This window comes from Capricornis sumatraensis, chromosome 4 (assembly GCF_032405125.1).
Source record: "Capricornis sumatraensis isolate serow.1 chromosome 4, serow.2, whole genome shotgun sequence".
Lineage (NCBI taxonomy): Eukaryota > Metazoa > Chordata > Mammalia > Artiodactyla > Bovidae > Capricornis > Capricornis sumatraensis.
The window spans coordinates 62,669,505-62,695,117 of record NC_091072.1 but is presented as its reverse complement, the minus strand read 5'-3'; the positions used below and the strand labels follow the sequence as shown (position 1 = coordinate 62,695,117).

The following is a 25,613-nucleotide window of genomic DNA, read 5'->3' as shown; positions in this document are numbered from 1 at the left end:
AACAATAGAATCGGTCAGCAGGCTATTGAATGACAGTCTCAAGAAATAATTTACAGAACACCTGATGAGTTTAAACACAGAGTGAAGAATGATTTTACTTTAAAATCATGTGCGTCTCTAATTCAGAAAAACAAAACAACTCAAGACATTCACCATCAGGTAGTGAAAATCAAGTCTTGTGTATGGGTCAGAAACCTCTCAGGTCGCCTCCCTTTCCATAATATTAAATTACTGACCATGCAATTTCTGGATTTAAGACTTTTAGTTGAAAAGTATAAGAATTTATAGCCAAGTTTACAAATATTGAAATTTTTATAAGACCAAGGGAGTTGCCATAGTTTTAAGTATAGTTTTCTGGCTTTATAGAAGTTGTTTAAATTTTGAGAAAGTTTTGCTTGTTAGGTCAGGCATCTGAAGTCCCTGAATAAAAATGAAAACACTAAAATTACAAATGCAGCTTTATATTAGGTAAATCAAGCTTTAAATGTAGCTAAGAGCATTTAGTCCTTTCTACCTCTTGTGGTCATATTCTTCAATAGGTTAACCTGAACTTTAAATGGTACTGTCAGGAAAGCCAGATGGTAGGGTCCCAAAGCACATGCACTTTTCAAGTTCTTGCATACTGCATTTTTTTTTTACTATCAATCAAGCAAGGTAAACCCAGAAACAATGTGGGAGAGGTTATAAAGGGTCAAGACAACAGAATTTTTGAAGATTCTCTAAGGAAGCATATTATGAGACCAAGGGAGGAGAGCTATTTCTCATATATGTCCTGAGTTCAGTTCTGGAGCCATCTGCAAGAAAAGAGGTTAGGGCAAAGTGGGAGGGCTACATAAGGACATAGAGAGAGGGCAGCAAGATTCACTTTACTGTAACAATTTAACACATCCCTGTTGCATGTTAGTTGTAGGAGTGCTACAGACTGGATGTGTATCTCCCCCACCCACAAATTCATGTTAAATCCTAATGCCTGATGTTATTTGGAGGAGGGGGCCTTGGGAAGGTGGCCAGGTTATGAGGGTGGAGCTTCATATTATTATAAGGGCATTAATCCTACTAATGGATTTGAGAGATCCAGTGCCCCTTCTGCCATGTGAGGACACTATGAAAAGATGCCTGCTATCAAACAGATTCTCACTAGATACTGAATCTGCTATGCCTTGATTCTGGACTTCTCAGTCTTCAGAATTGTGAGAAATTCCTATTGCTTATAAACCGCCGAATCTACGGTATTCTGTTGGCAGCACAAACAGACCAAAAGGAACTTCCAGTTCTTTTCCTAGGCACAAAAGCATATTCACACGGATACACAGTGTGAGTGGATGGAAAGACTGATTGGCTTACCAAATGCGGTGTCACTATATCTAAAGTATACAAATGCAACAGACCCCTCATAAGCACAGTATGAACATAGAAGACAATGTAATTCCTTTAAAATTGTACTGAGTGCTCACTCTTCCATACCCCGACAACACAATCATGGAAAAAAGAAATCTACAGGACTATTTTATGACATATTTATATTATATGAAATCTGGGAGAATTTAGTCTGGAGAGGAACATCTTCTCAGCTCAGTAATTTCATGATTATATCTTCTTCAAAAGTAAACCTTTGGCTTGCATGGTCTGTATTCACACTGACTCCTACTAATCTTTCCAGTCTCTTCATGTTGAGAGAAGACAAGTGTTTGCTTGCTGCACACTGAGTCCTCTCCATGAATGCAAGGCAAAACAAAACATTTTCTGTACACAGTAGAGACTAAATTTTTCAACACCATGCTTTATGTTAGAAACTGGAACAGTAAGTTACTATTCCTTTTCTTGATAAGGCAGCATAAAAGGGATGGAAATTACATCTAGAATGTAGGTTGGTTGGTACAAAGAACAGAAGTAGCAATTATAAAAGGCAAGTCTTTCTTGTGAAGTGATTCTGGGAAGATAAAACTGCTCATAAAACCAAAGAGATGAAAGAAGGCAGATTTAGGCAAGTGCTCCTATAGTAAAACCATTTATTAAACTGTCAGATAATTTCCTTCTCTTGGTGAAAATTGAGTGATTTAGAAAACTATAAGAAGAAAAATAGTGGGTTTTAGGGTTTTCCTCAAAATTATACATAGGGAGTGACTGAACTAGAACCTGAGTTAAATTTCTTTGTTCACAGTTAGGTACAAACATACTACAGTGCATTAGAGCCTAGACCTTAGTTAACTCATTTCCTACTGCATCCCCAGTGTCTAGCAGAGTGAATAAGCCCTAAAATACTGTTAGAATGAGTAAAGTGTATTAAAAAGTAGAGACATCACTTTGCCTAGAAAGGTCCGAAGAGTCAAAGCTATGATCTTTCCAGTAGTCATGTACAGATGTGAAAGGTGGACCATAAAGAAGGCTGAGGATCGAAGATTTGATGCTTTCTAACTGTGGTGCTGAAGAAGACTCTTTGAGAGTCCCTTCGAGAGCAAGAAGATCAAATCAGTCAATCCTAAAGGAAACCAACCCTGATTATTCACGGCAAGATTGATGCTAAAGGTGAAGCTCCAATACTTTGGCCACCTGATATGAAGAGCTGACTTGCTGGAAAAGACCCTGATGCTGGGAAAGACTGAGGGCGGGAGGAGAAGGAAGTGACAGATAGGATGGTTGGATGGCATCATCAACTCAATGGACATGAGTCTGCGTAAACTCTGGGAAATAGTGAAGGACAGAGAAGCCAGGCATGCTGTAGTTCATGGGGTCACAAAGAGTCAGACATTACTTAAGAGACTAAAAAACAATAACAAAGTTATAAAACTAAAGCGAGATTTTGCATTTAATCAGTACTGCAATTGAGATGTGGGTTGCAACTTTAGTTTCATTAATTATTACAAAATTACTTAGGTTCTCTGAACCTGTACTCATTCAGTTTTGAAAAATGAGAATAAAACTTACTATTAGGCCAGGTACCTTAAATGTGAATAAGAAAGTGAGGAAAGGTAAAGGCAGAAAAGACTAAAACAGACAGAACAAAAATAATAAATAGAAAATAACAGTCGTAATGAATGAAAAAACAAGAACAAAAATAAGGTGCTGCAGCAAAAATAAAGATTACTACTATAAAAGCAAGTATATAGTTTTAAGCACAGTAAATGACATACGTGCTCCAGAAACACTAGCTTTCCTCTCTGCCTCCCCCTGCTAAATTATGAATTGAAAACACTGAACATGAAGAATATTTAATTCAAATTCTTGAGTAAACAAGGTTATGTAATCAGAATACATATTTTAATATAGACAGCAAGACAGAGAAATAAGCACATTACAAGTATTGGTCTCCAGCATGCAAGAGAAAGCCATGTATCAGTTACAAACATATCCTTTAACCAGAAAGATTTGTGTGCAATCATACTATTCAAGTCTGAGCAGAGTTCTTAAACTCTCCAAGCTTTGGTTTCTTAACTTAGTAACTTAGTTGGAAAATGAGAACAATATAAGCAACTATTTCACTGAGTTATTATGAAGATTAAATGAAATAGTGAATAAGCTATGGTAATCAAAACAGTTTGCAACTAGCATAAAAACAAAGACACAGATTAATAGAACAGACTCAGGAAGCCAGAAATAAACAAAAGAATCAAGAATATACAATGGGGAAGGAATAGTCTCTTTAATAAATGGTTTTGAGAAAATAGAACCACAAGCAAAAGAACGAAACTAACCCCTGTTTTACTTGACTCACAAAAATCAACTCAAAATGGATTAAAGAATTCAACATACAACCAACAACCGTAATCCTTCCAGTAGAAATAGGGGATAAGCTCCTTGACATTTGTCCTGGAAATGACTTTTTGGATTTGGAACCAAAGCACAACAAAAACAAAACAAAAACAAATAAATGGTCCTATGTCAAATTAAAACATTTTCAGATAACAAAGGAAATCCATGGAATGGGAGAATATATTTGCAAAAATAGATATGTAAACAGACAAAGACATATAATGGCCAACAGGTATATGAAAAAGTGCTCATAATCACGCAAAGTCAGGGAAATGCAAATCAAAACTACAATCAGAGTTATCAATTACTTCACACCTGGTAAGAATGAGTATCATCAAAAAGACAAGAGATAAGTATTGGTGGCAAAAATGTAGAGAAAAGGGAACACTTGTGTATGGCTGGTGGGAGTGCGAACTGATGAAACCATCATAGAAAACAATGATACAGGTTTCTCAAAAACTTAAAAACAGAACTACCATACTATCCAGCAGTTCCACTTCTGGGCATATATTTGAAGAAAACTAAATCACTCTTTTGAAGAGATATTCATTCAGCGTTACTTATAATAGCCAACCCATGCAAACAACCTAAGCATAAATGCATGGATGAAAAGATAAAGAACATGTATGAATAGTATGGACACACAAGGCAATATGACTCAGACACACGCAAAAAGAAATCTTTCCATTTCTGACCTCATGACAACATGGATGGAACATGATGGCATTATGCTAAGTGAAACGTCAGAGAGAGAAAGAAAAACAACTGTGATCTCCTTTATATGTGGGATCTAAAAAAAGCAAACTGACAGAAACAAAGAACAGATCAGTCAACAGGTACAAACTTTCATTTATAAGATAATTTATGGGGACATACGGTATAGTCAAAAAAGGGTTAATGAACAGTGTTTGGCATACCATCTTCCAGTAAAGGACCAGACAAAATGATCACTATTCTACAAATCCGATGAATGTCTCTAAATGGATCACAAAATTATGTTTTTTATTTTCTACTGAACGGTTTGGAAAGAAATTATTTTCAAAAGTAAACTTCGGTATCAATTATAGTTAGCAAATGAAAGAAAGTGCTTCAAATTTTAAAAAGATGGATGCACTGGTCCAAACAGTTGAAAATACATTTAGCTTTCAAGTCTACAGCTTAAGAAAGTTTTCCTAGCGGTGTACTACATTCCAGAATGGCTGAGAGCAGCCCGATGGGCAAAACTTGTACAAAGAAAAGCTGCAAGCGTTTAAGAAGGCAGTTGTCAGGGAAAACCACCCTTGGTCACCAAGCAAGTGACAGCAACAGGGCTGGTGAGTACAGAGCAGCCTTCCCTTTCTACCTCCTAGCAGTGGCCTGGGCAAGTTCTAACCTCTCCTCTCTGGAACCTTCGCTCAATCTTCTAGTCCGTCAACCCGCGAAGATAATGGGGCTACAGGTAAGGCGGCCGAGGTCGGAGGATGCAGTGTCCTCTTCCCAAATTCTCACTCGCCCCCTGCCAAGCTCGCGGCCCCCACTCCACTGTACAGAGACAGACTATGAAATCGAAGAAGCTAAGATTTCTGCCTTTTTACAGAGGGCACCACCCAGGGCGTCGCCAGCGAACGCCCAAGGAGAGGGCGGCGTCTTCCCACCTCTTCAGACTCTGGCCGGGCCCCTCGGCCCCAAAGGCAGGAGCTTCTCTCACCCGGGACCGCTCCCGTTAACTCCTCCCCGCCACTAACCAATAGCCCGACCTCACCTGGGAGCAGTTCCACCCGGGGTTGACTTAGAGAAACCTCGGGAAGAGCGGTCCGGCGAGCGACGCCACCGAAGGCACAGTCATGTTCGGCCTCTTTCAGGTCACCAGCGCAGACACGCCTCGGCCGCAGCGCCTCCCGCCTCCGGGCGGTCCCCCCGCACCCCGGTACCGCCGCAGCCTCCCGCACTGCACGCCGGGAACGGCCTACCTCCACTTCTCAGAGACTTCATCGTCCTAAAAGTCCCGGCCTCCAGGCAGAACTGCATTTTGGGATTTGGAGTCCTCACCTCACGCCTTCACTTCGTCCATAACACACAGTGCAGGGGACTCGCGCGGGAATCTGAACGTAAAGCATCACCCACGGTCGTGAAATGTAGGCATCGCTAGCATCCGGGCTCTTGTTGCGGCCTCGGCGGGGTGGGGGAATGGTGTCGCCTAGCAGCCGCTGTCGCTATTGCTCGCTCCGGACCAGTTGGCGGGATCCAGTGTCCGATAGGAAGGGCGCTGGAGAGCGGTCAGGTTTGGCGGCTGGGCCGGGCTGAGTGGGTACGGTAGCTGAGCGGCCGCCGCTGGTTGCCAGGTTTGGTGTAGGTAGGTGGATCCTGGTGAGCGCAAACCGTCTCTTCCCACACAGGTTCTTTAACCTTCGGGGCCCAGGTAGACAACAGCTCAGTTTCCCCGTTCCTTAGCCTCCTGTCCGCAATCGGTTTGCTTGCCTTTCGCTGCAGCCCTGATTTCCCAGGCCCAACTGCACTCATTTCAGTCGTGTATTTCCTCACTTTTTTTTTTTTTTCTTAAATCCTAGTTTTTGTTTCTCCGAATCCGGGCTCAATTTCAGCCTTTCAAGCACCCCCGCGCTTGGCACCATTAGGTGTTCGAGGTGGTAAGGAGTCGTGGAGGAGCGGGACTCGGAATCTTAGTTCTGACTGAGATTAGTTTAAGCATGGAAGCTTTCGTAATTATTTGACCTATAAAATATCTGATGATTTTTTGCAACTGCTGTACTTTTCATACAGGCTATTTAATCGACATCTGTTACACAATTGAGAAGCAATAACTTTTTGCAAACTCCGTAGAGAGTTGTAACAATGTGATCTGTAACAACTTTAAATTACTGTAAAGACAGTAATACTACTTACCGTAAATGCTAATACCCACTTGTTTTGTTACAGAAGGTAAAGCACAGTGAAAGAATTCAAGATGCCACCTAATATAAACTGGAAAGAAATAAGAAAGGTTGACCCAGATGAGCTGCCTCGTCAAGAAGAATTGGCAGATAATTTATTAATTTCCTTATCCAAGGTACTTAATTGATAAAGCATAGATACATATATACAACTATGATTAAATTGTCCCTGAAATCACGGAATGGTAACAACTGAAAGAATTCTTATATTTTGTTTAAGGATTATAAAATATGAAATTGTTGCTTTTCTCTTACTTAGGTGGAGGTAAATGAGCTAAAAAGTGAAAGTCAAGAAAATATGATACACCTTTTTAGAATTACTCAATCATTAATGAAGGTTTGTATGCAGTACTTTAATAGTAGCTTTGACTATTAGAGAAAGCTTAAGAATCTCTTCTTAGATAAGTTAATCTCTAAAGCAGTTTGTAAAATCTAAATGACAGCTAAAGTTCCTAAAAGAATGTGTAGGGGAAACAGAACAGTTATGTTTTAAAAAGCATAGGGATGTCTTACATTAGTGAGTGAAAGTTGCTCAGTTGTGTCTGACTCTTTGTGACCCCATGGACTATATAGTCTATGGAATTCTCCAGGCCAGAATACTAGAATGAGTAGCCTTTCCCTTCTCCAGGGAATCTTCCCAACCCAGGGATTGAACCCAGGTCTCCCTCATGGTAGGCAGTTCTTTACCGGCTGAGCCACAAGGGAAGCCCTAGAATACTGGAGTGGGTAGCCTATCCCTTTTCCAGTGGATCTTCCCAACCCAGGAATCGAACCAGGGTTTCCTGCATTGCAGGCAGATTCTTTATCAACTGAGCTATCAGGGAAGCCTGTTTTATGTTAATTATGTTATAATTTGTTAGAGTAGCCAACCACTGCAGGGATTTGTTAGGAGAGGAAGAGATTTAGATGTGAGAATACCTTTTACATGCTGGGAGGAATTGGGGGCAGGAGGAGAATGGGACGACAGGAGATGAGATGGCTGGATGGCATCACCGACTCAATGGACATGAATTTGGGTAAACTCTGGGAGTTGGTGATGGACAGGGAGGCCTGGCATGCTGTGATTCATGGGGTTGCAAAGAGTCGGACACAACTGACCCACTGAACTGAAATGATACGTTTTAAGAGCTTTGCTGTGGCTCAGCAGGTAAAGAATCTGCCTGTAATGCAGAAGACCTGGGTTCAATCCCTGGGTTGGGAAGATCCCCTGGAAAAGGGAACGGCTACCCACTCCAGTATTCTGGCGTGGAGAATCCCGTGGGCTATATAGTCCATGGAGTCGCAAAGAGTCAGACACGACTGATCGATGATCACTCACTTTCATACCTTATAAAGGTCAAAGACTGTTGAGTAGTTTTAGGTAAGTGGAGGCAGTGGTAAAGTGTTAACGAGCTTCTGGCGCTGGTATGCATATGTGCTAAGTCACTTAAGTCATGTCCGACTCTTTGTAACCCTGAGGACTGTAGTCTGCCAGGCTCCTTTTGTAATCCTATGGACTGTAGCCTGCGAGGCTCCTCTGTGCATGGGATTCTCCAGGCAAGAATACTGGAGTGGGTTGCCCTGATCTCCTCCAAGGGATCTTCCCAACTCATATCTTTCATGCCTCCTACATTGGCAGGCAGGTTAGTGCCATCTGGGAAGCCCTCTAGAGCTGAAAGTGAAAAGTGAAGGTGAAAGTCACTCGGTCCTGTCTGAATCTTTGCAACCCCATGGACTATACAGTTCATGGGATTCTCCAGGCCAGAATACTGGAGTGGGTCGCCTTTCCCTTCTCCAGGGAATCTTCCCAACCCAGGGATTGAACCCAGGTCTCCTGCATTGCAGGTGGATTCTTTACCAGCTGAGCCACAAGGGAAGCCCTCTAGAGCTGAAAGTTACCGTAAATAAAAACTGGGGATAGGAAATATGCATATTCTTTACATTTGAGGAGACAAGTGCAGAAAGTTTACAGCAGGTTGCAGAAGAAACAGATGTTGGATATAGTTTGGAATAAGCTGTCCAGGGCCCTAAAGGCATGTCTTACGCTCAACAGTTAGAAGCCGTTAAAGGTTTTTTGAGCTATACAGTTGCCTTCAGAAGGTTAAATTAGTTATATTAAACAACACATTAAAGAGAATTGAAGCAGTTTAGACATAACATTATGTAAGAAGTTAGGCATAAAATTATGGGCTAGAGTAATGAAAATTAAAACAGAAAAAAGAGATAGCTGAAAACATTACAAAGGGAAAGTTGCAAAGCTTGGTTTCAGACTTGAAGGAAAAAGAGGAATCAAAGATGTCTCAAACTTCTAGGAATCTAGAAATTATAGCCTTAAGTAAGAAATTCACCTGTTCATTCAGCAGATATTTGCAGAATGTCTCCTTGTGCCAGGCGCTGCAGGCCCTAAGTAGTAGGACAGTAAATAAAACTAAATTCTTATTTTTAGTGCTTATATTCTGATGTAAAGGCATACTGAAATAACTTTTTTTAATGTTTAGATGAAAGCTCAAGAAGTAGAGCTAGCTTTGGAAGAAGTTGAAAAAGCTGGTGAAGAACAAGCAAAATTTGGTAAGTGCCTTGGAGAAAGGATTACTGTGGTGTTAAAAGAGTGGCTTCCATTTATTCACTAAGCAATAGAGAATCAACTTTAATATAGAGTCTATAAAATGTGTATAGTTATTTTGAAAGGTTTTTTTAGAACTCCTGTTTCATGGAAAATGTATGAAATAGTTACTTTCTCTTGTGTTACCTTATTTTAAATATGATAGACTTTAAAAATTAATTTTATTATTTTGTTGAAATTTATTTAAAAGTTTGTTTTGAGATCTAACCAATTCAAACATTTATCTTTTTTAATAGAAAATCAATTAAAAACTAAAGTAATGAAACTGGAAAATGAATTAGAGGTATGTTCTTTTGTATTCCTTAGGGTATAATTATCATAAATATTATCATTTTCAATTATTATTCTCAGATTTTTTCATTATATTTGGCTGGAAAATCACTGAAATAATACTGTGTTTATTATTATTTGTTCAGTATATATTTTACATGCCTGTTTATGTACCTTAAATTCTATTAAGGATTGCACATCCAATTGTGAACAAAATAAAAATGTTGAGTAACCTCATGGAGCTTACAGTCTAGAGAAATATACAGAGAGATTACTATTACTGAGGTGTAGTGAGGCATGTTGGAATTTGAGGAAATTTGAGTGACAGAAAGATATAGGAGAAGAGAAGCTTTTTGAAAAAGCCAAGAGCCAAAATGTGAACATAAATGAATACATTGAAATTATGGAGATTATTGGAAAGAATGTGATACAAATGGATTAGTCTTTATAAGGAGGAAGGGCCCTTTTTCCTTTGTACTTGGAAGGAAGGAAGAATGGATGTTTACAGAAGATTTTCATGTTGGTAGGTTTAGTGCCTGGAATTTGAGAGGATGAAGAGGTCATCTGCTAAGAGTGGGAGATGTGTAGTCAAACTTTAAGGAAGTTGGATAAAACCTAAAATATATGGAGAAAGAACTGGAGATTTCAGGATCTGGAATGTTCAGATCTTGGTTCTTTCACATATTATCTCTATGGATTCAGATGGTTTTATTTTTTACTTATTGTATATCCAGCTTCTAGGGAATTACCAGTCATTCTCAATAAGTACTTGTTAATTGAATTATGAGAGCTTCCCCAGTGGCTCAGTGGGTAAGGAATCTGCCTGCAATGCAAGAGATGTAGGAGATGCGGGTTTGATCCTCAGTTCGTGGTATTTTCCCGGCCAGAAAAAGTGGGCTACAGCCCACTCTGGTATTCTTGCCAGGAAAATCCCATGAACTGAGGAGGCTGGTGGGCTATAGTCCAAAGGGTCAGGAAGAGTCAGACGCAACTAAGCACAAGCACAAGTGAGTTAACGGAGTCAGATCAAGTCTGTGCTAGTGTTTAGCAGGGCAACTGCTACAGAATAGAATAGGGCAGGTGGAGATATTGGTTGAAGCGGTAATAAAAAGCTAAATAGGCAAGGAAATCAAAATTGGCATGTTAGGGGGAGATTAAGGAGAAGAGGAGTCAGGCATTAAAGGGTCTTGTGAGGTAAAAGGGCAGATGTTTTGTGAATAATTGAAGAATGTTTCTGCTTGGACAAGGTCCTGGTGTGGGGATGGGAGTGTGAGACTATAATGCAGACAAGAAGAGAGTTTTAAAAAAGAAAGTCCAGAATGAGAGTTACATATGTGTAGCAATTGCTTGGGGACTTTTGATGGAAGACTGTGAGCCATGTGCCAAAATTTCTCAGTGAATTTTGTGAAGGAATGACTGAGAAGTTGGTAGTTTGCTACTACCATGAATAGGTAGTGATAAGAAAGCTGGCTATCATGTGAGAATCAAAGCAGCAGGAGGAGTTTTTACAGGATGGCGGAGGAATGATAGCCTAGAAATTATAGTTTGGCGTAAATCAACACCTTTTCTTAACCCCTAGGTATATGAGATGTGAAAGAATAAGCATTTCCAATCTGAAAAAGTTCCAAAAAAAGTAGTGTACTAAAAGATAAGAGCCAAACTATAGCTAAAGCAAGGAGGTAGAAAGGATAAGTCAGTGGAAAGGCTGGGGAAATAAAATACTAGTTTATCTTGGAAGAAGATTTTCTTTGAGAGCATAATGGGAAGCTTTTTGAGGGAGGTAAAGAGTATGAAAAATTTGGTTAACATAGAAGAATAACAGAACTGAATGGCAGGGAGATGACTTAGAGACAGATTAGAGGACCAGAGGATTTTTGGTTTTCGACCATGACCCAAAGGAACTGGAATATGAAGAAAATGTATTTAGTCTGCTGCAAGATTTTAAAGGTAATCAAAGTCTGGATGTCTAATATGATAGCACTAGCCATGTGTGGCTGTTAGCATTTAAATTAATTACTGTGTTAATTAATTACAACTTAAATTAAGGATTCATTTCTTTAGCTGCACTAGTTGCATTCCAAGTGCTCAGTAGAAACATGTATATAGTGGCAGTGCAGAGAACATTTCCATTATCCTAGGAAGTTCTCTTAGCACTGGTGTAAATATGAGTCAGTGATATGAGGGGAAGGGCTGCTTAAAAGCTCCATGGGTCAGTGACTAGCGTGGAGGCTCAGGTGGATTCTGGTGTTGTTTCAGAGCTCTGATACTCAGGGAAAGCCTAAATAGTTCATTGCATAGACCATTATATGCCTTTGTAGTTTACCCTGATGCTTGTGGCTCGGCTATAACAGGATCTAAGTGATTGACACTCAATTCTTTGTAGCTCTGGGTGGCTTAGGAAGAGCTTAAAGGGTTGTCTGTGAACTAAAGCCTAAATAAGCTCAATAAAAATGGTTCTTCAGCAGCTTGATTTTAAACACTTGGTGCTGATTATAATAAAATTTAAAAGTCAAAATAATTATTTGTTTGCTGTTGATTCATTTGAATCTCCAAATGTAATGGAATTAATTTATACTTTTGGTTTCTTGCTCAGATGGCACAGCACTCTGCAGGTGGACGTGACACTCGATTTTTACGTGATGAAATTCGCCAGCTTGAAAAGCAATTGGAACAAAAAGATAGAGAATTGGAGGACATGGAAAAAGAGTTGGAGAAAGAAAAGAAAGTTAATGAACAAGTGAGGCACATTTTTCCATTGACTCTTAACTGTTCAAGTTACCAAAAAACACTACTTGTTTATACTTTTTATTATTTTTAGTAATGATAGCAAGTTTTATGTTTTATGTATTTGTAGAAATTGATCTATATGTATTTCTAAGGTTTTATATCATAGCTGTTGTTGTCATCATGTCTTTAAATGGATCAGGTATTTCTAGTGAATGAATATGACCTAGACATTAATTTTTTATGTATGGAGGTATCTTTTTCTGCAGATGTTAAGAATTCTTTACATAAAGTTGATGATTTGGCCTGGAATACTGATAGGAAAAAATTAGGCATTCAAAATCAACTGATTTTCTTATTTGTCATAATTTGGGAAAAAAGAAATTTGTATTTATATTAGTGGTAGACTTGGAAATTAATCTTTAATGATATATTCAATAATAATCAAATTTTTTATTTTCAGTCATACCTCATTTTATGTAATATAGAGGTTCTTAAAGAGTGCTGATGTCACCATTTTGTAAATCAGTTCATATATTAAATCATAATGTGTCATCTTTTATACAAGCATGGTTTATTATTACCTCTTATGTTATACTTGTTACTTATAAAACAATTCAATGTTCACTTACGTTTAGTTTGAGAAAAAAATTACATTTTTGCAGATAAATTTATATTTCCTTTTAGAAAATAGTATGTTTCCTTTTTATGCCTCCACTGTCACTGACTTAGTAAAAAATTTGGTGTATATATGTATTAGTTGTCCCATCCCTGATGCCCAGAAGCTTTTTGTGTCCTTTATAAGGTCAATGTTGTATCATGTCCTGATAATCTTATTTTGTCCATTGTTCTCTTGGAAATAGATTGTCATAAATACAAGTATGACATTGATTATGAGGTAATGTTGATATTTAAAAAGAATTCATCATAGACTGATATATAAGGAAAAACATTCCTATTCTTTTTTTTTTTTGGCTGTGCCACGGGACATGTGGGATTTTGGTTCCCCTACCAGGGATCAAACACACGACCCCTGCATTGGAAGCATGCAGTCTTAACCTCTGGGTCTCCAGGGAAGTCCTGAATTCCCATTCTTGATGTATCTGTTTTATTAGGTAGTTTGGAAGTAATGTAAAAGTAAACTATTTATATCTGTATAGTTTTTGCAGTGAAAAAAGTGTAGATTGATGCCACCTAAAGGTGACGAATAGTGGCTTAGTGGTAAACAATCCACCTGCCATCGCAGAACATGTGGGTTTGGAGGATCCTCAATATGTCAGCAAATTTGGAAAAGTCAGCAGTGGCCACAGAAAAAGATCAGTTTCCATTCCAATCCCAAAGAAAGGCAATGCCAAAGAATGCTCAAACTACCGCACAGTTGCACTCATCTCACACACTAGTAAAGTAATGCTCAAAATTCTCCAAGCCAGGCTTCAGCAATAGGTGAACTGTGAACTTCCAGATGTTCAAGCTGGTTTAGAAAAGACAGAGGAACCAGAGAACAAATTGTCAACATCCTCTGGATCATCAAAAGAGCAAGAGAGTTCCAGAAAAACATCTATTTCTGCTTTATTGACTATGCCAAAACCTTGGACTGTGTGGATCACAATAAGCTGTGGAAAATTCTGAAAGAGATGGGAATACCAGACCACCTGACCTGTCTCTTGAGAAATCTGTATGCAGGTCAAAAAGCAACAGTTAGAACTGGACATGGAACAACAGACTGGTTCCAAATAGGAAAAGGAGTTTGTTAAGGCTGTCTGTTGTCACCCTGCTTATTTAACTTATATGCAGAATACATCATGAGAAACGCTGGGCTGGAAGAAGCACAAGCTGGAATCAAGATTGCCAGGAGAAATATCAATAACCTCAGATGAGGATGACACCACCCTTATGGCGGAAAGTGAAGAGGAACTAAAAAGCCTCTTGATGAACATGAAAGAGGAGAGTGAAAAAGTTGACTTAAAGCTCGTTCAGAAAACTAAGATCATGGCATCTGGTCCCATCACTTCATGGCAAATAGATGGGGAAACAGTGGAAACAGTGTCAGACTTTATTTTTCTGGGCTCTAGAATCACTGCAGATAGTGATTGCAGCCATGAAATGAAAAGACGCTTACTCCTTGGAAAGAAAGTTATGACCAACTTAGACAGTGTATTAAACAACAGAGACAATACTTTGCCAGTGAAGGTCCATCTAGTCAAGGCTATGGTTTTTCCAGTGGTCATGTATGGATGTGAGAGTTGGACTATAAGGAAAGCTAAGCACTGGAGAATTGATGCTTTTGAATTGTGGTGTTGGAGAAGAGTCTTGAGAGTCCCTTGGACAAGCAAGGAGATCCAACCAGTCCATCTTAAAGGAGATTAGTCCTGGGTGTACATTGGAAGGACTGATGTTGAAGCTGAAACTCCAATACTTTGGCCACCTGATGCGAAACAGCTGACTCATTGGAAAAGACTCTGATGCTGGGAGGGATTGGGGCAGGAGGAGAAGGGGACGACAGGATGAGATGGTTTGATGGCATCACCAACTCAATGGACATGAGTTTGAGTAAACTCCAGGAGTTGGTGATGGACAGGGAGGCCTGGCGTGCTGCAGTCCATGGGATTGCAAAGAGCTGGACAAGACTGAGCAACTGAACTGAACTCAAGAAGGAAATGGCAACCTATTCCAATATTCTTGCCTAGAAAATCCCATGGACAGTGGACCGTCATGCACTACAGTCCGTGAGGTCACTGAAGAGTTGGACATGACTTAGTGACTAAATAACAACAACAAAAGTGAAGAATAAGCTCTTAGCGAATTATCTGTTTAGTTGACTCAGTGAAACATAACTATAGATATCTTATCATGCAGGATCCTACTTATGCTGTACAGTAATAGAATTGCTTAGGGAGATTTCTGTGTGTGTCTTTTTCTAGGCTGTTGTTCTTTGTCTAGCCTGTGTATTCATCAACTTCCCATCACTGATACCACTCACTGTTAGCTAATCAAAACTATCTTGTCGATTCATATCCTAGACTACTATCTTTACTCTTAGACACACACACAGACAACTTGTTCAGTCGCTAAGTCGTGTCTGACTCTTTGCAACACCAAGGAATGCAGCATATCAGGCTTTTCTGTCGTTCACTATCTCTCAGAGTTTGCTCAAGCTCATGTCCATTGAGTCAATGATGCCATCCAATTATCTCAGCCTCTGTTTCCCCCTTCTCTGCCCTCAAATCTTTCACAGGATCAGGGTCTTTTCCAGTGAGTCAGCTCTTTGCATCATGTGGCCAAAGTACTAGGGCTTCAGCATCAGTTTTTCTAATGAATATTCAGGGACAACTTGAATACATAGTTAATATACCTGTCCAGCCACTAGGTTCCTTGAAATAGAATATGGATATGAGTTGCTTTGGCAATTTGTTTTTGCCCCTCGCCAGTCATTCAGTTTTACTGAGTGTTTATAGCATGCGAAATACTAAGGATACAGTGGGCATACTCTTCTGTTTCTTAGCCATATTCACTGTCAATTACAAAGATAATATAAGATAGTAGGATACTCTGGGGATACATTCGGATATAAGAATGCTGTGGGATACTATGGAAAGGTATATATAAGTCAGTCTTTTTTTTTTTTGAGTTTGAATTTTTTAAAAACAGGTTTAAAATTAATTTATTTTTGGCTACACTGGATCTTCATTACTGCGTGGGCTTTCTCTAGCTGCAGTGAGTATGGTCTACTCTTTAGTAGCATTCTGTGGGCCTCTCATTGCAGCGGCTTTTCTTGTTGTGGAACATGCATATTCCAAAAGGATATCTGTGGATAGGAAATCATGAGAGACACTGGGTAGATGATAAGAGTTTGTGGGTCATAGATATTGAAGCAATAGAAGTGATTGGAAGGCTGAATTCTGAGGCATAGAAATGTCTAGTGGCATAGAAATGTCTAATGAAATAGAAAGAGTGCTTCAAGGAACAGCCCAAGAAAAGTATCAGGAGTATGATGTTTCAAAAACCAAGGAAAATGAGCATTAGTAGTGTAAAGTTCTTGACGTGTTTTCTTGTTAAATTTCCCAGTTCAAAACAGGATAGGACTGTTTCTTAATTCCCAGATGATACTAATGATAATGGTAAACTTGTAAAATTTGTAAGCGTGCATCACTTCAGTTGTGTCCAACTCTTTGCGACCGTAGGGACTGTAGCCCTTTGGGCTCCTCTGTTCATGGGATTCTCCAGGCAAGAATACTGGAGTGGGTTGCCATGCTCTCCTCCAAAGGATCTTCCCAACCCAGGGATTGAACCCCTGTCTCCTATGGCTCCTGTACTGCAGGCAGGTTTTTCACCAGGGAAGCCCCCAAATTTGTATAGCACATTGCATTTTATTATGAACTTTCTTTAAACTTTTTATTTTGAAAACTTTACCTTCATGAAGATTTTAGGAAAAGCAGTAAACACTCACATACTCTTTATATAGGCTCACCAGATAACACCGTGTTACACATGCTTTATCTGTCAGTGTCTTTGCACACAGACTTACTTCCCTCCCTTCCCCTCCTCCTCTTGCTTCCCTTTCTTCTCCTTTCTTTTTTGGTGAGCCATTAGAGTTAATATGAGATAGCGTGGTACTTCTTATTTAAATATTACACATATTATGATATTTTATTCTTAAATATTTCAGTATATTTCCACTGAAAGGAGAGGTATTTTTCAATATAACTACTTACATAATTAGCCTACTCAGGAAATGTAGTATCAGTTCAGTGCTGTTTTCTAATAGATAGTCCATAATCAGATTTCCTCTGTTGACCCAGTGATATCTTTTTAGTTTCCCCAGCCAAAATCCAAGCATCCATGGTTCTTTTTAAGCATTATGTTGTACTGCTTTGTATTTCTAAGTAATTTAATGCTCCCTGAGAGCGAAGTCTCTTAGCTCTGATGATAGAACTGCAAACGATAGAGACCTTGGATAGAAGACTGCTCATTAATAGGTTTTAGGCTGAGGAATAAGAGTAATGGTTTTGTTTTCTGTATCCTTTGGTTAGAGTTTTTTGTTTTTTAAACTCAACCTGCTTAATCCTTCCTAGCCGTAGTTTTCAAAATTTTGGCTAACTGTTCATGTCTTGGGTCAACATGAAGTCCTCAGTAATTAAACATTCTCTGCTTTATTGATGAGAAACTGAAAACCTGGCATTACATTGAATTACTGCTGAATTTTATCTTTTTTATTTGTTTTTTGCTATTTTAGTTGGCTCTTCGAAATGAGGAGGCAGAAAATGAAAACAGCAAATTAAGGAGAGAGGTTGGTAAAAAAAATTCAGTAGTTGTGGTGGTTCAACAAAGATACTTATTAAAAAAGCTTCCATAAATTAATTCTGTAACCAGAACTGGAATTGTCTAAGTAATTGATGTTTTTGAACTGTGATTTTTATGATGTGACTTTTTCTTAGGGAAATAGAAAATAAATAGAAAGGTAAGGTCCTTAAGTACTGCATTCATTGGTTAGATCTCTGTGGGTAAATCTTACTTTCTTTTTTAAGCTGTTCTCTGCTAATTTGCTAACTCAGTATGTGAGTGGATTTCTGCCTTACTTCCTCTTATTTTATCTGGCGTTCTTTTAAAACTTTTGTTTCTTATGAAATCTTACAAATTCTGTTAATTATTTGGTTCTTCTGAGCCAAATAATGTACATTGTTTATAGTAAATTTTATTTTTTAATATAATGAAAATGTTTTTTTGCTTTGGTTGGTAATTAATATTCTTGCTTTCTTTGATTATCCAAAATAATATCTTATTCTCCTAAAATTTCTTTTTTTTCCTTTAATTTCTTATTATTATACTTAATTATATATTATCTTTCTCATTTCTAATTACCTTCTTCTTGTCCTTTTCTGGAGAACAAACGTCTAAAGAAAAAGGTGAGGCTTTAAGTGTTGTGAAACCTTGGGATTTTAAAGGTCTGTTTTGAGATTATTTAGAGGGTGAAATTTTGTTTCTTTGGATAGTTTTTTTAAATAGAATATTGTGTTTGATCTACCTTCAGAATGAACAGCTTCGTCAGGATATTATTGACTATCAAAAACAAATAGATTCACAAAAAGAAACACTTTTATCAAGAAGAGGAGAAGACAGTGACTACCGATCACAGTTGTCTAAAAAAAACTATGAACTTGTCCAATATCTGGATGAAATTCAGGTAAAATGAATGGAAGTCAGTTCAAAGCCATAATTTTTTATAAAACTTTCATTATAATGTAAATCTAGTATTTAGACCTACATTTAAATATATTTAGTGTAAATCTGCAAATGTGTATTTGTAAAACATGAAATAAATTGCATCTTTGGAGTTCCAAATCTTGCAAATTAATTCTTGTTATATGTCTATCTTGTGCATTTCTTAAGAACTAAGATTCTTAGTTACAGTTTTCTTGATACTTGATTTAGTTGGTAAATTTGATTTAGTTGATACTAAGTATCTATAAAGTTCCATTTTCTCCAGCAAACACTTATGATTCCATTTAATTTTAATTTTAATTTGTTTTATTACATTGTTTTTAACTATAATGCCTTTATCTTTCCTAGACTTTAACAGAAGCTAATGAGAAAATTGAACTTCAGAATCAAGAAATGAGAAAAAATTTAGAGGAGTCTGTCCAGGAAATGGAGAAGATGACTGATGAATATAATAGGATGAAAGCTGTTGTGCATCAGACAGATAGTATGATGGACCAGTTAAAAAAAGAAAATGATCATTACCGGCTTCAAGTAAGGATTCTTGTTAGATTAACTTATTTGGACAGACTTCATATTGCCTCATTACTGTTTATTTGAAATTGGAAAGTACTTTAACTTTCTAGGATATGAGATTTTGTCTTATGGTCTAATATACCATCTTACACTGTAATATGTTACCATGCTGATATATTTGCCTCTATATGGTTTTCTAGTTTCCTTACACATACCTTATACTTCTTGCCATGTATGGGTGATATCTGAATAAGTATATAGACAGCAGTCCTGCAAAGCTATTAATTTGGGGAATTTTCTACTAAAGACTCTTTGAGGTCCTGTGAATCATAAAGTTTAATTTTACACCTTAGAATAAATGTACTCTGCATGTCATAGAAACCAGTATATTGTTCACTACTTACACAAGATTAAACTTGTTAAAAAATAGAGTAATGCTTAAAAATATAATTCAGTCAGTTTAGTTCAGTCGCTCAGTCGTGTCTGACTCTTTGCGACCCCATGAATGCAGCACACTGGGCCTCCCTGTCCATCACCAACTCCTGGAGCAAAAAGTAATTTTTTACAACTGTAAAGATGCACAAACCATTTAATGTCACCCTAGCTACTGCTCCAAGAATGAATATGCCTTTAAGTATATATGTATATATGTGCATGTGTATGCTTATCACTGTGTATAATGCATGTATAAATGTTCAGTTGTAATTAATATATTTGTGTTATACTGTTTTAGAACGTTTATGAAATAATTGTTGCCTTTTAGGTGCAGGAGCTTACAGATCTTCTGAAAGCAAAAAATGAAGAAGATGATCCAATCATGGCAGCTGTCAATGCAAAAGTAGAAGAGTGGAAGGTACTTTTTTTCAATTGCTGTAATAGCTTTTAATTTTGGATTTCAATTTTTAGTCTTAATTTTCTTTAAAGGCTTTGTACTGGTTAGTGGCATTTTTATTAGGCATTTCCAAAGGTGTATAAAATATCTTAGATAGAAAAGTCTTAAGAACTGTCATGTGTAGACCTCTAGAGTTGTTTTTAATCATTTAATTTTTGGGGAGAGACGTTAGTAAATGTATTCTTCACTTTGTTTTTACTTAGTATCTTTTAAGTTTTAGTTTACATAATACATATAGTATTGCTTTGTTCTTTTTAATGACTGTATGACTGTAATTTTTCTTTGTAGATATGCCTCTTTCATTCATTCAGGGTATTTATGCTTCTTCATGTCATTTTAATGTTTTCTTTTTAAAGATTAGTTGTATACACTTTGTAATTGCAGGGAAGTAGTTATATCTTCTTGTTTGAGGTTTGGGTTTTGAAAACTTGACGTTGTTTAAATGAAAAGATTGAATTCCTTAAAAAGAAAAAAGCACAGTGTATATCTTTGAATCACTTCTTATTTGAACTTCAGGCTGTATGCACAAAAGGGACAATGGTATTCCAATTGTTGCTATTTTCTCACTTCCAAGATTTTTTTGCCTGTATTTTCTTGATCTGCTAATGGTATATATTGAAGTATTGATCATAAATGAGAAATGGTTTATTAATTTTGCTGTTATGTAACAAACCATATTTTGTTTATTTCTAGTTAATTTTGTCTTCTAAAGATGATGAAATTATTGAGTATCAGCAAATGTTACATAGTCTGCGGGACAAACTGAAAAATGCCCAGCTTGATGCTGATAAAAGTAATGTTATGGCTCTACAACAGGTAAAACTCTCTCAAAATTTGATTTGTCATTGAGTTTTATTGAAGTTGGAAGTGAAACTCTGAACTGTCTTTCATTTATCTCCTGTGCCTAATCTAGTCACTGGCACCTTTGGGTAGATAATAAAGTCTTTAGAAGTTTCTTATACCATCCACTCCTAAGCAAAAATTATAATTAGGTTTAGAGTTAGGAATAGAATTATTTTGTGTATTTTTCTCTGTTGATGCAGATAATACATTTATTGTTTGGGAATTATTTATAAGGAACTATTGGAAACTTTTAGAAATTTAAATACCCTAATACTCTTACTAAACTTTATTATATACTGGGTTTTAGTGCTGAAATATGCTATACAATGCAAAATAAACTAAAATATGGCTATAATTTGTACTGCATTAAATTTTTATATTTAGTACCAATGTATTCATATATGCCTGGTAGTCCAGTGGTTAGGACTCAATGCGTCCACTTCAGGGGACATGAGTTCGATCCCTGGTCTGGGAACTAAGATCTTGCAAGCTGTGTGGCATGACCAAAAATAAAAGAAGGAAAGGACAAAAAGGAAAGAAGTTACACTTGCATAAACTGTTTTCTCTAGTCATAGTGTAAAAGAAGAAAGGAAATTTTGGAAGTATTTGGAGAATAAGGACAGTTGCAAAGGACAAGATTTTCATATGAAGTGTACTATAAGGGTGAAAGTGAAGTTGGTAAGGGAAAAAAGCACAAGGCAAAACGGAAACATAAAATGATAAAAAGATAGTTGGATATGAGGGAAAATATCACAAAAGAAGTCATAAGTCACAAACGTTAGAGAGTTCTAGAATTTCTGTTTGCCAGAGTGCTAGCCCTTGTATTATCTTTAAGTACTAGAGAGACAGCAGTATACCTACAGTGATTAGTGTAGTTGAGGTATACAAAATAGTAAAAGAGTTTTGACTTATAAAAAAATATATTTTAAAATTCTGTTGAATAAAACAAGACCTACCTTTTTCTTACTTCTAGTGAAAGTTGCTCAGTTGTGTCTGACTCTTTGCAACTCCATGGACTATACCATCCATGGAATTCTCCAGGCTAGAATACTGGAGCGAGTAGCCTTTCCCTTCTCCAGGGGATCTTCCCAACCCAGGAATCGAACCCAGGTTTCCCACATTGCAGGTGGATTCTTTACCAGCTGAGCCACAAGGGAAGCCCTCTTACTTCTAAATTGTGTATTAATATTCAGAAAGTAAAAATATGTGATATTCAAAATATTTTATAGGGTATACAAGAGCGAGATAGTCAAATTAAAATGCTCAGTGAGCAAGTTGAACAATATACAAAAGAAATGGAAAAAAATACGTTTATAATTGAAGATATGAAAAATGAGCTCCAAAGAAATAAAGGTAATTCAATGTTTTATAAGTATGTAGTTATTTTAGATATCATTAACTTTTAAAAAGTTTTATTTTTATTATAATGGAATTATGTTATAGCAATAGATATATTGTTGATTTTTCTCTATTTGAATTTTATCATATTTTTAAAAAATTTTACCTGATATTATTAACTACTTTACATGTGATGCTAGTGTTTAAACTTGTAAATGGTGGCAGTATTTTCTATAGATTTTCTCTGATGAAAATTACATTAACCTCTTGTCAGATTGGGTGTATGAAAGAAATGAAAAATGGTGATAGTATTTATCCTCCTTTTTGTAATCAACAGAGAATGAAAGAAAATAAACTTTTGATAAGTGTAACAATGTTGCAGAGATTTTTCAAAAGTAATTGACTTGTCAACATTTGAATTAATCTTATCCAACTTGGTAATGTCATTTTCTCCCTACCCTGGGTCATGCAGGCTTACGTAACTCATCAAATCTTTTGAATGTAAGTCCTTACAACATCATTGATCCTGTATTTCCGTAACACTACATGCTATAGTTATACTAGAGCACATGAATGCAAACTGTTCATAATTCTATGACATAGTAAGTCCATTTATTATGATGGCCAAGATAAAAAAATAAGACATGGGAAATAATGAGTGAGTCTGTGTGTGTGTTTTTGTGTAAGTGAAGTAACAGTGTTGGTGGTGTTGGTGAAGGTGTGGTGGTAATTTAGATAGTGAAGCAAAAGCCTCACTGAGGAGATATTTAAACAAAGACTTAAAGGAACTGAGGGAGGGAACCATACATACGTTCCTGAGGGGGGGCAAATAAGCTCAGGGCACTGAAGCAGGAGTGCATGGTGCATGTTTGAGGGACAGCAAAGAAGCCATTTTGCCTGGAGTAGAGTGAGCAGGTGGGCAGTCATTGGTATGCAATCAGAGAGGTAAGGCTGTATCACATGGGGCCTTCCTTACAATTCATTGCAAGGACTTTGGCTTTTCTTTTAAGTGAGAATGGATATCAAGGTAAGTTTCTGAAGAAAGGAGTGATGTAGTTTGACTTGGACTGTGTTTGCCATAGACTTGAGGAGTGGTAAGGACAGAAGCAGGGAAGCCTGCTTGCAGTAAATCTATTGCAGCAACCTGGGGAAAGGTGATGGTAGCCAAAAGCATGGAGGTAGCAGTGAAGTTATATATAGTCAGTTCTGGATGCATTTTGAAGGTGATGGAAATGAAATTTGCTGACAGATAAGATGTAAGAGGTAAGAAAGTTATCAAGGTTTTTGGTCTGAATGCTGGGGAGGACTGTGGAAAGAGAAGGTTTAGAGATGATCGGATACTTTAAATAAGACTTGTTAAGTGAGAGATGCTTATTAGACATCTGAGTGAAAGTGTTAAGTAGGTGGTGGTGGTGGTGGTGGTGTAGTCACTAAGTCATGTCTGACATTGGTGACTCCATGGACTGTTGCCCTCAGTCTCCTCTATCTGTGGGATTTCCCAGGCAAGAATACTAGAGTGGGTTGCCATTTCCTCCTCCAGGGGATCTTCCTGACCCAGAGATCGAACCCAGTTCTCGTGCAGGCGGTCTCCTGCATTGCAGGCAGTTTCTTTACTGACCGAGCCACCAGGGAAGCCCATTAAGTAGGTACTTGTATATAAAAGTCTCAGCTTCAGGGGGATAGTCTAGGCTAAACATACCAATTTGGGAACTGTATGCATAAAAACGGTAGTGGAAGTCATGAAGCTGGCTGAGATGATCAAGAGGGAAGATAGAGATTGTTGGTTAAGAAGAAAAATCTTAAGACCAAGCTCTGGGATGCTTCTACCTTAGAGCCTGGGGAGATGACAAGGCACAACCAAAGAGACTGAAGAGAAAAGACCAGGGAGATGGGAGGAAAACCAGCAGTGTAAGGAGCTCCGAAACTCATGAGGAATGTCATTAAGGAAGAGCATAGGCAGCTGTGTTCAGCGCTGTGTTCATTGCTGCTGCTAAGTCAAGAGGAGCGCTGAAAATTGACCACTGGATTTATCAGTGGTGGTTTTTAGGTCAAGAGAAAATACAGAGATGAAATAGGGCAAATAAAAGACTTCTGAGGGCTATTTCTGCAAAGGAAAAGAGAGAAATAGAGTGGTATCTTGGGGGAAGAAGGGTAAAAAGTGTTTTTTAAATGGATGAAATAATCATGTTTCTAAGTTAATAGGAAAGATCCATTAAAGAAGAAGCAATTCATGAACTGATGAAGCAGGGGAATGAGAGAAGGACTTCTGGACTAATAGCCTTGAGGAGGCAATGGGATGGGACCTAGTGTTCACTAGAGTAGCAAGCTTAGGAACACAGAGCGTTACCCATAGTAGCAGGAAGAAAGCTAGAGTGTATACATGGAGTTGAATGTGGTTGGGTAGATGTCCTGACAGTAAAAACTTCTATTTTCTCAGTAAACAAGCAGAGTTCTCAGATGAAACTGAGGAGAGAGGCAGATGTATTAGAAGTTTGAGGTGAAAGAAGTAAAGAGAAGGTATGAACTGGTCATCTGAAGAATGAACAGACTCGGGAAATGTACTGTGATCATTGAGCACCATCAAGGTCCACTGGATATACTTATTTATATGTGTGTCTGTATTATGTATGTATGAGAGTTATATTTTGCCAGTAGCTTAAATTACTTTAAAAGGATGATAGGTATTGTGGGGTTTGCATATTCTGGTCAAGAGGAGGAAAGCTGACAGTTGATCTCTGCTGTCAAATAAGGAAGAGGTCTTATTTAATGACACTATGTTGGTCTGTAGTCATATGACCCCTAAAGCCTACAGAGGGGTATATACTACATAGTCTCTTTGTCTTGACTTTAACATGTATTTGTCAACGGTGTTCCCCCTTCATTGATTTGGATTAGTTTTAGCTCTCAGGAGCATCTGAAAAATGGTGGCAAAAATCATGATGGAAGTTTATTTCTCACTTGTGTACTGATCTAGAATTAGGTGGTCTAGGGTACTGCCTTCATTTTCCTCATGTAAAACAGGACCTTACCCTCACATCCAGTCCCAAACAGCGAGAGAGAACAAGAGGAGGCAAGAAGCAAAGAGCATGTACTGAAGGATAGGCAGTAATTTACTGTGGAAGGGTCATGCAGCAGAAGTCCTTACAGACTGCAAGGAGATCAAACCAGTCAGTACTGAAGGAAATCAACCCTGAATATTCAAGGGAAGGACTGATGGCTGAGGCTGAAGCTCCAGTATTTTGGTCACCTAATCAAAGAGCCAAGTCATTGGGAAAGACCTTGATGCTGGGAAAGATTGAAGGCCAAAGGAGAAATGGGTGGCAGAGGATGAGATGATTAGATAGCATCACCAACTCAATGGACATGAATTTGAGCAAACTCCAAGAGGTAGTAAAGGATGGAGGAGCCTGGCGTGCTGCAGTCCATGGGGTCACAAAGAGTCAGACACTACTTAGCAACTGAACAACAATGCAGAAGAAAGGGAGAATAGATTTTGGGGACAGCAGCCTCTTCTACATTCTCCAGAGAGCAGGGC

At 37.9% G+C, this 25,613-nt stretch overlaps 2 protein-coding genes across 2 annotated transcripts in view; one reads left to right on the top strand and one right to left on the bottom strand.

The window, feature by feature from the left end:
- Positions 1–5,597, bottom strand: part of TMTC3 (transmembrane O-mannosyltransferase targeting cadherins 3) — a 45,391-nt gene extending 39,794 nt beyond the window's left edge. Inside the window, exon 1 of the mRNA XM_068970341.1 lies at positions 5,492–5,597. The gene's annotated coding sequence lies outside the window, so the exon portion shown is untranslated. The remainder of the gene's footprint in view (positions 1–5,491) is intronic.
- A 1,094-nt stretch (positions 5,598–6,691) lies between these two features.
- CEP290 (centrosomal protein 290) overlaps positions 6,692–25,613 on the top strand; it is a 90,220-nt gene continuing 71,298 nt past the window's right edge. Inside the window, exons 1-12 of the mRNA XM_068969709.1 lie at positions 6,692–6,793; positions 6,937–7,014; positions 9,155–9,224; positions 9,516–9,562; positions 12,143–12,286; positions 17,507–17,560; positions 18,156–18,176; positions 18,302–18,454; positions 18,841–19,023; positions 19,769–19,858; positions 20,591–20,713; positions 21,970–22,093. Of these exons, the coding sequence (XP_068825810.1) occupies positions 6,692–6,793; positions 6,937–7,014; positions 9,155–9,224; positions 9,516–9,562; positions 12,143–12,286; positions 17,507–17,560; positions 18,156–18,176; positions 18,302–18,454; positions 18,841–19,023; positions 19,769–19,858; positions 20,591–20,713; positions 21,970–22,093 (1,189 nt within the window). The remainder of the gene's footprint in view (positions 6,794–6,936; positions 7,015–9,154; positions 9,225–9,515; positions 9,563–12,142; positions 12,287–17,506; positions 17,561–18,155; positions 18,177–18,301; positions 18,455–18,840; positions 19,024–19,768; positions 19,859–20,590; positions 20,714–21,969; positions 22,094–25,613) is intronic.